At 34.8% G+C, this 17,176-nt stretch overlaps 1 protein-coding gene across 3 annotated transcripts in view; it reads left to right on the top strand.

The window, feature by feature from the left end:
* LOC106126056 (lachesin) overlaps positions 1-16,563 on the top strand; it is an 83,095-nt gene extending 66,532 nt beyond the window's left edge. For all 3 annotated transcript variants that reach the window (XM_013323523.1, XM_013323524.1, XM_013323525.1), the window contains exons 3-11: positions 4,458-4,547; positions 4,944-5,071; positions 11,207-11,401; positions 12,085-12,250; positions 14,402-14,499; positions 14,904-15,025; positions 15,461-15,641; positions 15,891-16,058; positions 16,146-16,563. In XM_013323523.1, the coding sequence (XP_013178977.1) occupies positions 4,458-4,547; positions 4,944-5,071; positions 11,207-11,401; positions 12,085-12,250; positions 14,402-14,499; positions 14,904-15,025; positions 15,461-15,641; positions 15,891-16,058; positions 16,146-16,307 (1,310 nt within the window). In that variant the 3' untranslated portion in view covers positions 16,308-16,563. The remainder of the gene's footprint in view (positions 1-4,457; positions 4,548-4,943; positions 5,072-11,206; positions 11,402-12,084; positions 12,251-14,401; positions 14,500-14,903; positions 15,026-15,460; positions 15,642-15,890; positions 16,059-16,145) is intronic.
* The last annotated feature ends 613 nt before the right edge of the window (positions 16,564-17,176 follow it).

Here is a 17,176-nt window from a genome sequence, read left to right as displayed (position 1 = left end):
AATGCTAAAACCAGCCCCGCATAAAAATATTGTATTGTTATAAAGGTGAATGTTACCGTAAAATTGTGAAGTCGGTTAGTTTATAATCGTACTAATAATTATAATACAAAATAAAATAGATTTGTTAAAGGAAATAATTATGTTGTTATAAATATATGTAATTAAATTCTATTATTTTTATAATCAAGGGGAAATTTTTTGTAAATATATCGAATTCGAAATAGGTATTTTAAATTCTTCATTTTACTGTAACGTTAGTAAATATATAAACTATACGATTTTAATGCAACATAGCGTTGTAAAATCGAGATACAGTATGTTCCAAAAATATTTTTCAGTTTCTAAAACACGTTGTAGTTTTAAAAACGTGTCAGATAAATTGATTGTCACTTCGAACAACACGCGAAGCGACAGGCTGTGAGAAATCGCAATTTTTTTGTATACGTTGCTTTAAATTTTTCAATCTAAAACAAGTTTACGCGGCAAAAAGTTTGACAAGAATTTAAATTCTAATATTTTTTAATATATTATAAAGTGACCAACAAGAAAACAGCCATATACATCTTTAATTGCAAATGCGTTTAATCGACGTAAAATGCACAGATAGAAAATATTTCCGCCTTTGTATGCGTATATTCCTCCGTCAAATCCACTTTCCCTTGCCAACATTTTCTTATAAAGGTGGGAAGGGAAACACGACTGAAATTAGGCCAGCACGCACACTCATCAGACTGCACTTGAAATTACATCCACTTGAGGCGTGTCTTCTGTGTGCTCTTGGTATTATACAGGGTGAGACAATTCTGCTACTAACAAATATTGTTGTTGGCACAATAAACAACATGCATAAGAAAAACCTACTTATACTCTTTTGAATCAGATGAAGAAAATAACAAGACGATTAAAATTTCATAACAATTGGAAAGAATATATCGTATTATTTTTTAGCTATATATTTAGTAACTTATCTTAACACATAAACATACAAAATACAAACTTGTCAGTATTATTGTGTAAAACTTTCATGAGTAATATCTCCGGAAGTGCAAACGTTGCTACCAAAATCCTTTATCTCTAGTTTCCTGTTATTTGAAGAATAAATAAAATACATTTTCCACTGTCGCAATAAACGCGCGACTTTAACCGCGGCAACGCTGACTTGTATAGTGCGACGAACTTAGCTTACCCGGTGTGTAAATTTGAAACTAAACAAAAGTCTATTTGCAAGATCTAGAAATAATTTAACTCTTGAATCCAATAATCAGAGGTCTTGAAACTATGTTTTAACTATAATTTTACTAATATTATAAATGCGAATGTTGTAAGAACGGCTGTATACATCTCGCTGAAAGGCATAGATATAGAACATAGTCTGGAAGAACGCATAGACTAATAATTAAGTTTTTTAATTTCATGTACGGCGTCACGGGCGACAGCTACTCATAAACTCTAAAATTGATTTTGAAAAGGTGTCATTTATCAAAAAATTATTAATATCTTATAATAAGTATAAAATAAAATAGATTTCCGAGCCATTACTTCTACGTAAGAACGAAATCTCTTTACAGAACTTTCCTGAATAAATCTTATTAAAATGGAACCGTCCAGAACTTTGCACATTCATTAAAAACTGATAAATAGTTCTTGAAATCAATTCCTTTATCATTTAGTTATTCGTTCGTAAAGTTTTTTCATTCATTTTCAACGAAGACAAAAGAACTAAAGAGATTTTATGACTTACTAGTTGTGGCCCGTGACTCTGTCCGCGTGGAATAAAAAAAACTTAATAAGTAGGCTATGTGTTCTTCAAGACTATGTTCTATATCTATGGGAAATTTCATGAAGATCCGTTGAGTCGTTCTAAAAATACCTTGTAACAAATATCCATCTCTCTAAACCAGTCTTTCCCAAAGTGTGCGATAACGCCCCCTTGTGGGCGCTGCAGGTCTCAAGTTGCGGGTTATAGTAAAAGTTTCGTTTAGAATTCTACGTTAATATACATATATAGGTCACAATAATTAATTAATTTAATTTGAAGTTATAGTGGTTTTTAAATATGTGAAAATATGGGGGCGCTAAAAAAATATTTATTCTGAAAGTTGGAAGTAGACGAAATAAGTTTTGGAACCACTGATCTAAACTTATACATACACCTAGGCTATTTACCATGTTTTTTTTTATTTCCATGCGGACAAAGCCGCGGCCGATAGGTAGTAGTTTTATAGTTCTTTTGTCTAAATCAAACTTCAAACATTCCCCATTCTTTTGAATTGATCTCGTTCAAAGTTCTTGCATAAATCCTTCCTACAATAGTCAAAAACTTTCTTACTTTCTTTCGTATAATAGATTCAGAAATTCGTTGAAAAAGATTTACTTTGACGCCTCAGCCAATGTCGGATTTAAGAAAAATCAATTCCTCCACTTTCACAGCTAGAGAGATTTAAAAAAAGTTTTCATATACTCCAATCGTTGTTGCCGTACAATTGTGAATTCGGTCATTTTATAGTCGGTCTAAGTCGGTCTTAATCCAACCTTTTCTAAATTAGTATTTCTAATTAGCTATCGTTATTAAAAATATGGTAGCCTATACGCTATTCTAGACAGTATCACGGTTCCAACTTACATGCAGATCCGTTTATTCGCTGTGTAGTTACCAGCGAACAAACTTCAGCATTTCTAATATTAAGATTCTAGTCATCGATAGATGATTTATTGACTAGAATTTAACTTAATTGGCTTAGACAATTCATAAATCCTTAAAACTTTAGTTCATAAATCTTTTAACAATCGTCTAAAAAGTTTTTACTTGCACAAATAGATTTATAGAAAAAGTTTTTCGCAAATGCATTTATCCAATGTAGATAAAAAATATTAATTCATTTCTTTATAAAATAATACCTCCTTATTATAGAATTAAATCGTTTAACTCATCACAAATACTTACTTCTTTCTAATATAATATTATAAACGCAAATGTTTAGATGAATGGATCGATGTTTGTTAGTAGGTGTCTCCAGAATCCAGAATCCAAATCCAGAATATTGATGAAATTTGACTAAGATGTAGAACATAGTCCCGCATCGATGGAGTTGCGGGCGACAGCTAGTATGTACATACATACTGAAATGATAACACATCTCGACATTTCATAAACTGTCACAATGGAATCGTCAAATTATGCATAATACTGAAATAACTCAAAAACTACATAATCGTTTACGCGATACTTATTTAACCATTAAATTGCTGATTAATATTTAGGTAAAATAGACTATTTTTTATTGTGTTTTTGTTAAAATTTATTGCAGGCTAAATAAAAATCTATAAACGTTGCGTAACCCTTTTTATTTAAAATGTTTAACACCTAAAATCTGTTGACGTTAACTGACGCGTTCTCTGATATAATCTGTCAATGTTTCCCGCCAAAACGCGAGTGCGAAATAAAACAAAATGGCGCTGACAGTAATCATATCACACGCTTTTACTTTTATCATATCAGAAATATCTAATAAATGTAAATTATTGTGTTTAAAATTAAATTAAGTTACATTTTGAGGTTAGATTTAAAGTACAACATAGAATTATATTAAGTGATAAAAATATAAAATTTTAAATAGACGCCATATTTTTTTCATACATATTTTTCAAACAAACAATATATGATTAATCAACAACCAAACAAATCTTTGCTTTAGTCCAATTAGATATATAAAATCTTTTTTTTTTATATCATGCGGTGGCAAACGAGCGAGCGGCTACCTGAAATCGCTGAAATAGCGAAGTGACCGTTGCCCATAGACATACGCAATTGTATATGCGTTGTCTACCTTTAATCGACGGAGGAGAGGATGCACAGAAAGAAAATATTTTCCCTTCCCATGCATCCTCTCATCCGGAGAGTCCACTTACACTTCCCAATCCTTTCTTTATAAGAAAAACGGTGGGAAAGGAAAGAGGACTAAATTAGGCCTCCGGGACGCACACTCATCAGACGAAACGCGGAATAGTATGGTCGTGGTATTTCACCGGGCGAGCCGGGCCAATTCGTGCGAAGATGTTAAAGTGGGTTCTACTACTGTTGAATATCTATTTCTTGCTAGCACTACCTAGCCTAGATAGATTATAAATTCAAGCAATTCGTAAAATATTTATTACAAGTGAATCACAACAAAAAAAAGTGAGCAAATTTAAACAAAATTCAAAACAAATCAGTTTCTATCAATTTGTAATTGTAAATCTTCGAGAATAGTTTGGACCTTACGTCAACCCTTGTCTGGAAAAGGGATGTTTAGATTTCCTCCTCTAAGTAAATTGCGTTATTACCTAAATCTTAAGGCAAATCAAAATTTAGTACATTTGAATATTTTTCTTGTTTAATATTAAATAGCTGTTTTATTATAGTATTTAACAACAAAACTGTTGAAGCTTCGTCTTAATAGATTCTGTTTTCATTCCAGATGACGGACCGCGGTTCCTGTCGCGTGGCCACTCCTTCAGGACAGTGGTGGGAGACACACTGCTACTGCCATGCCAGGTCCAGAACTTGGGTGAGTCAGTCTCCTCGGTCTACTCATTCTAGTCCGTCTGGTTGATTTAGTCGGTCTAGTTGGTCTAGTCGGTCTATTCGACCTAGTCGATCTACTCGGTCTAGTCGGTCTACTCGTCCTAGTCGGTCTACACGGTCTAGTCGGACTAGTCGGTTTTGTCTGCATACACGGTCTACTCGGTCTAGTCGTTCTAGTCGGTCTAAATGGTCTAGTCGGTCTACTCGGTCGAGTCCGCCTAGTCGGTCTTGTAGGTCTACTCAGTTGAGTCAGTCTACATGGTCTAGTCGGTCGAGTCGGTCTAGTCGGTTTACTCGAAAAATAAATAGTAATACAATGCGCAGAAAGGACGAGCTTATCGTCAGTAAGAAAAGGTTCTATATTACTCTGTCTCTTCAGGTTCCCTGGTGTTGCTGTGGAGGCGAGGACCAGCTGTCCTCACCGCTGCCAGTCTGATGGTGACCAGAGATGAGAGATTCAGACTTGTTGATGGTTACAACTTGCAGATAACTGATGTTGGACCTCAGGTACGTGTAGTATGCTGTACTTCACTTGTAGAACCTTTATTATAAACCTAAGAATCTTTTAATGTGACTTAAAATAGTTAGCGTTCAAGAACGGCTTCGCTCGACTACCAAAGGTATACATGTTATGTCTTAGAAGTTCAGAACAATGCTTTTTATTTAATATATATTCAAAATAACCAAACCCAAAAACTAGACAAACTAAACAAATGTATTTAAATTTAAAAAAAAAAACCATTAAGGTAGATAAAATAATTCACATCATACGAAAAAAAAAAGTAAATCATAAGCCTTCGTAATCCTAAAATAAATGTTCTATTAACGTATTTTACACCACAAAAACCGCTAAAATGCTAAACACAGCCCTAAATGATAATAATCCACCAAGAAAACCATAATTGGTATATTTTATATAGCAATTATGGTTTCCTACCAACGCTCGTTATTTTTTATATGCGGCAACACCGAGATACGGTTCCCGCGCAATTTGCTACAGACATCTTGTGACATTTCGTTCGTCTTGACTTTCGATATGTGCTAGCAATTGCCTATAAATATAAAAAAAATTGTGAGAGAAGTCAGCTCCCTTATTCTTAATATCTTCCTAATATTATAAATGCCAATCGTTGGATGGATGGTAATTAGAAGGTCTCTCTAAAACTGCATAGTAAATCTCCATGAAGCTTTGCATAGATGTAAAACACAGCTTGAATAAACACATAGATTGTCTAAGATATTGGAATTGTGTACAGTTCTCCGCTTGATTCACGTATTTACTTATAACTTCGCAATACTTCAACACATCATATTAGAATTCGCCTCTATACCTTTTTAAACCCTTAATCAGATTTTTACAGTTTGTTTCAAACCGATAGTTCAATGCATTGTCGAAACCCAAAGGAATTAATGTCCCAAAATGCTATTGTTGCGTACGGTTGCTTTCCATTCAATACATATTGTGGCTCCATCTAGCTGTACTAATGGAGCAGAGGAATTCTTATTATAAACACGATATGCCTCAATTGGGACAATGCGTATCATATTTATGTTACCAGCAAATCGACACATTGTAAAGTCGACACAATGCATATCTGGTTAACCTCAAAGTGGCTCTTATTGGATGCAAATATGACAGCCAAAGAAGTGTCATCTTTACAATTGTCAAAATATAACTCAACAAAGCTGATGAGAGTGGCGCTACTATCACAATTCGTTCTGTCAAAAAATATGTAAAACATTCATGAATAAGTCAAATGGGATAACAGAAAAACATTCAATTATAGCTTCAGTGCGAAAGGATATTGTGATATATTTTGACGTTGATAGAGGGGCGCTAGTGTGCTGTCATATTTTATTTGACTTTAGTCAATCGATTCAAATATTCTTATAAACGATGCATTCGATCTGAAAGCGCCTATAGCCTAATAGTTAAAGGTGTTGACTAAGAATCTATTGGCCATAGCCATAGGTTGGAACCATTCGACTATGAAACGCGTAGGGGACAAACATATAAACATTATTTTTTATATATTAATAGAAGATAGTTTGGTAATAGTATTAGAACATAGACACAGTGAATCTTTATATGTCAGTCTAGAACATATGTATAATATAACTTACACACATATTTGACTCATGCGAGCTAAAGAAATATAATTTATTTGTTCAAGCTTATAGCATTGAACAAATTTTATCACTCCTCTATATTTCCCGGGGATATTCTTACATTTTTTCTCTTAACAATATAATCCAGTGAAGAGCTATTTTGACGGCAATAAACTGAGCCACCATTTCCTCGAAAAATCAAGATGGAAGACACTTTCTGACAAGATGGTCGACACAAATTGCGCGCGAAAGGGATGAGCGAAAGAACGAACGATAATAACAGTTGATGTTTAAGTTATCAACCGTTTTTTTATTTAACTACTTGATTTCAACGTTTTTATCATATTTCAAACCAAACCCTTGAACCATAGACAAATTGCAATTTACACTTAAATTGGTAAGATCTAAAATATTTCTAGTTAAAAACTTTTATACGTATATATTTTTAAAATATCGTATCGTAAAAAACGGCCTACATTTATGGTTTTTGCCTTTGTTTTTTTTACTTAATTCGGCGTTATATCAAAAAATAACTACGTTGATCAACGCGTTGAATAATTCAACGTTATATTTCGTTAACGAAAAAACCGTGAAATTCCCATCTCTACTGACAAAATGGCCGTGAGAAATTGCGCGGGAATCGCACTGCAATGTTGCCACACGTAAAAAATAACGAGTTGTTTTTTATACGCCAATTACGGTTTCTTCGCTGCCAATTATCGTTTAGGGTGTTGTTTGGAATTTTTTCTCATGCTAAAAATATTACAATTGCGTTTTAGGATTATCGTGTTTATTAATATAATTTAATACAAGCTGTCGCCCGCGACTCCGTACGTGCGGAAATAAAAGAAAACATAATTCGTAGCCTATGTGTTCTATAGCGAATCAGCAGCAAGATCCGTTCAGCCGTTATGGAGATACATTCAAAGAAATTTTCATCCATACATCTAAACATTCGCATTTATAATATTAGTAAGATTTGTGTTGTTATAATAAGAACATTTATAAGTTATTTTTATTTTAAAAATCCTATTAATTTAACATCCATTTTTTATATTTTTTAATCTATTATTTATCTTACTAATATTATAAATGCGAATGTTTGGATGGATGGATGTTTGTTAGAAGGTATCTAAGATGTAAAATATAGTTTAACCCTTATGTTCATTTTGTATAGCATATATAATATACATACAACTCTATAAAAATATACGATAACTATTTACTTAGTTTTATTAAAATTATTTTTGCCTTTGCGTATTTTTTTTGCTTTTCTTCAAAAAAGAAATCATGCCACAATAAAGGTTAGTTTTTTTTTCCGCGCGGACGGAGTCGCGGGCGACAGCTAATTATCTGTATTTCTTTTTATTATCGTATCAGTACGTATAACCTTAAACTTTAAAATGTTATAACCTCAAAATTCAAGAAAACATCAACATAAATGGCTGTCATAATCAAAAAGGTAGAAAAGCCATTCAATCATTTAGCAAACCGCAAAGAATTTGATAAGATTATAAGGGAAATATTCATCTTTTATTAAAATCTTCAATCTGATTAATTAATGAGGTGGAAGTGGTCCTTGACTTGATATTTGAACGAACCGCTCTTCAAATATTATCTGTGCTTAGGGGAATTTCTTTTCGTTCATTCATTCAACGAATTCTAATTTATTTAATATCGCATCAAAACCTTATAGGTATTAAGATCTGTGTTTATTTTTTAAATACCAGCTGTCTGTAGCTAAAATAGTAAGTAGACTATGTGTTCTTCCAGACTATGTACTACATGTGTGCCAAATTTAATTAAAATCCGTTTAGCCGTTCCGGAGATAGCTTCAAACAAACATCAATCTAAACTTTCACATTTATAATATTAGTTAAATTATTGGTTACATAAAACGAATTGACAATAAATCTTACTAATGTATTGATGGATGTTTCATCATCATCATCATCAGCTCATACGTCCCCACCGAGGGGCTCGGAGCCTACCGTAAGTTAAGGGTGATTAGGCCATAGTCAAACACGCTGGCCAAGTGCGGGTTGACTTTACACATATCTTTGAATTTCTTAGATATGTGCAGCATCACGATGTTTTCCTTCACCGTAAGAACGTTGGATAAATGTACATATGTAAATCGGAAAACACATTGGTACATGGCGGGATTCGAACTCACGACCAGCAGATTGCAAGTCAAGTGCTTGACCCCTGAGCCACCGACGCTCTCGTACTCTTTTATTCGACGCTCTTTTAAAATGTAAATGTAAGAAAATGTAGGTCAGAAATGGTTTTGGTAAACCTTACAGTGAACATATTCTGACGACATTTTAACGAGACCGAAATTAATAATCGTAAATGATTTCCCAATTAAATAGGCCATAAAACATCGCTTGCTGACCGTACTTAGGCTGTTACGTCATTGTACGGTCAGCACATTAATCCGTGCAATTACAAGCATTATGAATGTGGTATTAGCAATATTGATCCCATCCGAGTTTATGCTCGCCTGGTACTTGTTAATTCATTTACGTTACAACATTGTCCATAATCTGAGTTTCCACTTACGCATACATGCATAAAAACATGTTGTTCATCGTCATCACCTCACTGTACATCCCCACTCTCAGGTCTCTGAGTCTACCCTAAGTGAGAGTATATGATAGTGAATGCTGGTCCAGTGCAAGACTTGACACATATGTTTGAGTTTGTCAGATATGTGCTGCATCACGATGTTTTCCTTCACCGTAACAACATACGATAAATGTACATATGAAATTCGAATATTAAAAAATGCATTGGTACATGGCAGGAGATCAAATCTAGACGTGTAATCAGATATAGCTGTCGCCTGCGACTCTGTCCGCGCGGAATTGTATAAAACCTTGATAAGTAGTCTATGTTCCAGACTATGTTTAACATGTCTGTCAAATTCCATCAAAAACCGATGAACCGTTCTGGTGATACCTTCAAACAAACATCCATCTAAACATTCGCATTTATAATATTAGTATGATAGTAAAATAGGTCCTACAGGTTTATGCCTACTTAATAAGGTTTCAACATATTTAAGGTTAAACATTAAACAGATTATCCTTAACCAATATATTAACCTTAATCTGTTGTTTACTAAAACATACACAAACGTAATAAATCTTTAAATGACATATATGAACAATCGATTAGTATTTCACAGGTTCAGTTAACCACGGCTAAAGTGGAAGCAATTTTACGTACAGCTTGAAGAGTGTGCGTGTCGGAGGCCTAATTTTAATCCTCTTTAACAAGCGAGTGGCAACTGAAATCGCTGAAGTAGGGAAGTAACCATTGCCCATAGACATACGCAATTGCATATGCGTTGCCTACCTTTAATCGACAGAGAAGAGGATGCACAGAAAGAATATATTTTCCCTTTCCATGCATCCTCTCATCCGGAAAGTCCACTTCCACTTCCCAATCCTTTCTTTATAAGAAAAAGGGTGGGAAGGGAAAGAGGGCTAAATTAGGTCTCCGGGACGCACACTCATCAGACTGTTCTTAGAATTGCTTTCACTTGACGTCTGCCTTCTGTGTGGTCGTGGCATATCACCGGGCGATACCAATTCGTGCGAAGATGTTAAAGCGGGCTCTACCACTGTTAAATATATTATTTTATTATTATTAGAAATAAATAATAGCTAACTGTAATGTTTGTACAACAAATCACTTACCTTTTATATCTATTCTCTCCAAAACACGGACATAATCCTCTTAAGTATTCCATTAACGATAAATTACGATCACTCAAGGTCCCAGTTAATGCTTCCCATTTAATGTACAAAAGATAGGAGAATAAATCATTTTATTTACCACACAAGATAAATAATTATACTTGATATACCGTATAGTTACCATAATGAAGAAACATTAACTTTTTGTCCGGCTCCGAGGACCAATTTATTATACTAATGGACCTTTTTACCTAATTCTTGCAAATGTTTATTATATTTTATGTATGTTTCTATAGATTAGCTTCTGAATGTAATTTCTTGAACTAGCTCTCGCATGCCACCAGTAACCCAAAATATAACCGCATATATCAGTTACCTTACCGTTCAAGTAACGTCAAACTAGGTCCATTCGTTCTGAAGATTCCCCGGAACAAATGTGACCCTGCGTACAGACAGACAAAAAAAAACACTAAAAAAACAGAATCTTTATTATCTGTTTTTTTTTTATACATGGCGAATTTAAAATGCTACTGGCCAGTAAATTTATAGATCCATATGAGTTTGATTACACAAAAAAGAAAATCAATTTTCTATAAATGGATAGGCGATTGTTTCGAACTGACAACCTATGCTTTGTTACGATTTAAACACGCCTGTTGATGTTACGTCATAGTAAAATCTATCTATATTATTAGTTCCAACTCACACCACCGCTACAAACCGTTACCATCAGCGCCAAAATGGTGAAAATCAAATAGGCACAAAATATCACAGCTTATAGCCAGTCCATTTCAATCAGTGAATATAATACTTGTTTTTTTTTCAGGACGCAGGCGACTACGTCTGTCAGATATCGGACCGGATATCCAGAGACCAAGTGCATACCGTGGAAGTGTTAGTGCCGCCAAGTGTACGCGCCTCGCCCGAGTCACGCCACGCTGCTGCGAGACGTGGGGGCGCTGCTGTGCTGGAATGTAGAGCTTCAGGGAATCCTGTACCCAGTGTTACTTGGCATAAAATGGTGATTGATTTTATATTCATCATCAGGTCACTATAGGTCTACACTGAGATAGAAGTCTACCCTAAATGAGACTATGTGATAGCAAATGCTGTCCCAGTGCAGGACTTCACATATCTTTGACTTCGATCGTACGACAAAGTTTTTTAATCTAGTAAAAATTATCGCATTTAATTAATAACATATGTATTGGGAAGGACAAGGATTTTAAGACCCTTTAATTAATAGTATATCAGTCAAAGAGAAGTCGTCGGTGACTCAGTGGTCAAGCACTTGACTTGCAATCTGCAGGTCCTGGGTTCGAATCCCGCCATGTACCAATGTGTTTTTCCATTTCCGATTTACATATGTACATTTATCCGACGTTCTTACGTTGAAGGAAAACATCGTGATGCAACCTGCACATATCTGAGAAGAAATTCAAAGATATGTGTGAAGTCAACCAACCCGCACTTGGCCAGCGTGGTTGACTACGGCCTAATCACCCTTAACTTAGGTTAGGCTCCGAGCCCCTCGGTGGGGACGTATAATGAGCTGATGATGATGATATCAGTCAAATGAGTTGTTTAAGCTATCTTTATTGGATCGACGTTTGTTAGTAGGTATTTCCAGAACGGCAATATGGATATAGAATATAGTCTTTAATACCACATACATCTTTATTAATTCTGTTGTTTGTTTTTTAGATCGACAGTTACAACACTCATTTGAACGAATCCAATCTACGTCTGGCAGACGGTCCACAGTTGCAGCTTTCGCGTTTGGAGCGCGCTCATAGCGGCCGCTACGCATGCACTGTTGACAATGGTGTTGGACCTCCCGTTGTTACTGAGTTCCAATTACAAGTATTATGTAAGTATATACTTTTATATACAATGTAGTCACGATGTCATCTTTTAATTCAATGATTTTCAAAGTAATCCAGGACCCCATGGGGTCACAGTTGATCTGGGGGGTGGTACGTTAGTATCTTAATATCTATTCGCATTTAACGACCCCCTGGAATAATTTGGGGACTCGATTAGACTTATGATGGTGAAAATAAAGTTACAGTAGTAAAACATAAATAAATTCACATATGAACGTGTCGTTCCGACACTTCGAATACGTGGCAATCTATCAGTCGGGTTAAAAAAAGAAAGTGTATAGTAAAATTCCGTTATCTCTGCCTACCCCTTAAGTTTATAAGTCTGCGCTTTAATATGATATGCACCTTCATGTCATTGTCAACAATATCTTAAATAATTTACCATAACCTCATTCAAATTATTACGACGACAGAAATAAATATATGTAAAAGTTAAACAAATTACATATTAACCAAACTAAATTGAACTAAACTGCAATTTATTTGAACGCGGGAAAGGTGTGAAAGGGTCGAGGGTCAGTTACAAGGGTAAATTGCTTACCCTTTTGTACACAAAATCTAGATAATTCATGTAAAACATATAACAAGTACAACGCTATTAAACCTCAAAACTAACAATTCTATTCAAACTTTTAATATACCTTAAAATAGTTTATATTATTACAGGATAAAACACAAGAATAATCTTATATTTTACTAGCTGTCGACCGCGACTCCGTCCGCGTGAAATGAAAAAAGAAACTTAATTAGTTCCCGACAATTATTCGAATTTTTCTCGACTTTTAAACCTTCCCTAGACCTCCACAAACATTTCAAGACCAAGATAAGATAAATCCGTTCAGTCAATCTGGAGTTTTAGAGAGACTAACGAAAAATTTTCCTCGTTTATGCAACATTTCTCACTAACGCTTCGCTCCTATTGGTCGCAACGTAATGTTATATAGCCTAAAGCCTTCCTCTATAAATGGACTATCCAACAAAAAAAAATTTTTTCAAATCTGACCAGTACTTCCTGAGATTAGCGCGTTTAAACAAACAAACAAACTATTCCGCTTTACTAATAACTACCGTAATTGTACAAAAAAAGGTTGATTGCATTATTTTAAAAAAATCCGATGAATATGAATCGAATGACACCTCATTTGTCAAAATCGGTTCAGTTTTTTTTTAATTATAAAATGGCAAACGAAAGACAAGTCAGTCAGTTGCGTTTTAATTTTTTTTTTAATATTGCAATATGCCAGCTATATCTTATCATATTATATTTTTAATTCGACGCCATAATTCTCGCTTCCCATCTCGCGGATTCGTCAGAATTTAATTTGTCGTCGCAAATCCAATTTCCGTCTCCGACAAACACTCAAGCGACAACTTGATAAGATTAAATCGTCCCCCAGGTGCTTGTGAACACTTTTATACGTTTAAACATATACATAGTTTTAGACAATATTAGTTAGACTCATTTAGAGCGAATGGCGCGCTTTTTGTTACCAAGTCAAATGTCAGATCGATTAGTGAGGGGACATAAACGTTGATATTTTTAATAAGGCTAGTGTTGCACTGATCTGAACAGTGTCGGTTTTTCTTCCTTACATTAGTGACGTAATATATATAAATGTTTTCAAATATCTTTGGGACTATTAAATTCGTGCGAGTCTCTAAACTCAATACAGCGGGGCGTAGCGCATGACCTTGAGCCACCCAGATATTTGAAAAGAATATTAGAATTAAATTGTCTTTCCACTTAATTAATACAGTAAAATCTTGATATATCGAATGTTAGGGAAATGCAAAAAACTTATTGAGTCTTCGATTGAAGATGTCTACAAGTACAAATGTAGTATTTGACGGGCAATCACAACTTAGACTTTACTATATTTTGACTTCAATCAGAGTCCTTTTTTTAATATCCGAGTTATGAAGTACAAATATACATTAAAACGCCTACGCAGAGAAATAACATTTTGTCTAAATTACAAAGTCTTAATAATTAGAGATACCGCGTATTTGAACTTCAACGGAAGGGAGCATTTTGTTCGGCTTTACATCCTATTTCAAATGATTACAATAAATATTGTTTTTCAAATATGCTAATATTTTACAGCTATAATAATGATGTTATTATTTAATTGCAGATCCTCCAGAAATAACAGTGGAGCGATCCTGGGTGCACACTGGTGAAGGCTTCAGAGCTGAACTGCTGTGTACCGTTCTTGCCGATCCTCCCGCTGAGGTAATAACGTACTTAGATGAGACGTATATACAGATCTTTGACCATAATTAGCCTGAACAACTGAACTCCTGACATTGATTGATTGAATGTCAGTCACAGGGGAACAGTCACTGTCAGTCGGGATTTCTAATTAACAAATTATGGACAAACGAGGAAATCTGAGAGAGAGAGAGAGGCGCTGCTGTCGCGTTTGGTTCTGTCAGAGTATATAAAACCTTCTTAGGCATAGAAAATAACATAAAAGAAAAAATGACAGCTACATACAGCATTTTTTGACATTAACAGTGTGGCGTTAGGGGGCTGTCATAATTTAGTTTGACTTATGCCCACCGGTTTAAATAGCCTTGTCAGTTAATAGTGATGTTCAGACACAATTTCAATGACAAAATGACACGAATTTTCAGGTATCGTGGTACCAAAACTCATTCCCTTTGAGTGCGTCGGAGCGGGTGACTATGTCAGCGCGCGGGAACAACCACACCTTACTAATAGCTAATGTACAACCAGAAGACTTTGGTAATTATAGGTAAGTCTAAAATTCCTTTCCCGAAATGATCCGAAACCCTTTGACGGAATCCACGGAAAACCCACAGGACGTTTATAATGGAGGGAAGCTTGTAGTTTTAGTACAGAAGGGGTAAGAACCCAGGATCACTTTGCAAAAGGGAGCGTAGCTCTGAAAAAACTTTGATCCAATCTTTGACAATTTATTACAAGTTAATGATGCTAATACGAAAATTTATTATGATGAAATGTTGTTTGATATTTCTATTTAAATCCCATTTATTTAACAGCAGACTCCAGGACATTGAAAAATGGAAAATAGATATAAAACTACTTAATAAAAATCATGTTAAAAGTAGCCTAAGACCTAGCCTAGAACATTGGCTGGCGTCGCCCAATGACAGTTGTATTTCAATAGATTAAATATTTATACTGTACAAGATATTTTTGTACACAGTTGCGTGGCAGACAACAGTCTAGGCAGGGCGCGGCAACACGTAGAAGTTTCTGGAAGGCCGGGCCCCGCAAGGTTCACATCACCGCCAGTTGCGCGACGTACAGACGCTTACACACTCGCGTTTGCTGTTGACAGCTACCCTCCGCTGGATGAACTGAGACTACTGTATAGACAACTAGCGGTAGGTATACAGGATAATAATCTACAACTTGGTTACATTAATGTTAAACTCACATAAAATATTAAACAAGGGTACCTAAGCCGGTCAATATTACGGTCTGTCGCCAACCCTATTAAATAATGACAATATTTCGAAATGATGTAACAAATGTCATTGGTACGGACATCATTTGATAGAAAATAATAGGCAGTTTTGCGCTTGACAATCAGTTGCATTTCAAACGTGCTAGTGAACGGACATTCTTTACAGTTCAACGAGTCGTACCAGCAGCCGGGGCGTTGGCATGACGTTGTGATCCCCGCACCGCAGCCGGCGGGCGCGCTGACACATCGCGTAGCGCATGAATTACGAGGTTTGCAACCAGGAGCTGTGTACGAGGCGATTGTTCAAGCTAAGAACAGATATGGATGGAACGAGGTAAGTAAACGAACTTTTTTTATAGTATACGGTGGAAAAGAAGCAGGAGGTTATATTGTAAATACTCATTAAATTATTTCCTTTCAGGTCAGTGATATCTTTCAATTCCACACACTGGGGGGTGAACACACAGCGCATGCAGGGGAACTGACACCTATGTTCTCCGGTCAGAGAAAAACCAGTTACAATATTTATACAGTGGTCAGTCTGACCTTCCTTACTCTATGGAGCCTCGTCCATACCGGTTAACCGGTTATAAATAACGTAGAGAATTTAAATGACTTTTTATCGGTTTTATAAAATATTTTACAATAATCGACATTTTCTTTATAACACAATATGACAGATCTGTTACGATGGCTATTTCAAATCATTTATCGATAAAATCGACAATCGTACAACTTCCGGTTTTTGTACAACACTAGTGACACTTGATTGGCTGTTAACGACCTGTCATTTTGTGACATTAGTAAAGCAACAGAAATGAACACCAACATGATCTAAATCTTTATTGTTCGTTATATATGTTTTATTTTTATTAAAACAAATTATCACTCATGAGAGAAACAATGATGTTTAAATAAAAAAACACAGAAAAGACAATTTGTTTTTGTTGAGATGTTTGACTATATATTATATACTTTATAGTTGGCCGTAAATCTTATTTCTATTAAAACATTTGCAGTCATTACAATATTATTATTTATACATATTTATTTAAGATAAATTACTGTTTCAAGTATGTATTCCCGACAAAAAGACTTGTTGTGAAAACGTAACATCGCTATATAATTTTAAAAACATATTTTATAAATATTTATATCAATTTATAGATCGTGAGCGCTTATAGATATAAAAATTGTAAATAATGCTTCTTAAGAATGTTTAAACTTTTAAACCCGAACCAACCCAAAATGTTCAAGAAATGAACGCGCCTTTTGTATTAGTTTTATATACATGGCCTTAATGTTTAGTCAGTAAATGTTTTTGGGATCTCTAGTATTTACAAATTTAAGAAACATTTTAAATATTGCCCCAATAGAATAAATAATGTAAGCTTTTTAAACATATGGTCACATTGCCCACTAATTAATCATTCCGTATTGCCATGCAAATGA

Source organism: Papilio xuthus, unplaced genomic scaffold, assembly GCF_000836235.2.
Source record: "Papilio xuthus unplaced genomic scaffold, Pxut_1.1 DF825355.1, whole genome shotgun sequence".
NCBI lineage: Eukaryota > Metazoa > Arthropoda > Insecta > Lepidoptera > Papilionidae > Papilio > Papilio xuthus.
The sequence above is the reverse complement of the archived record's forward strand: the minus strand, read 5'-3'. Positions and strand labels throughout refer to the sequence as shown.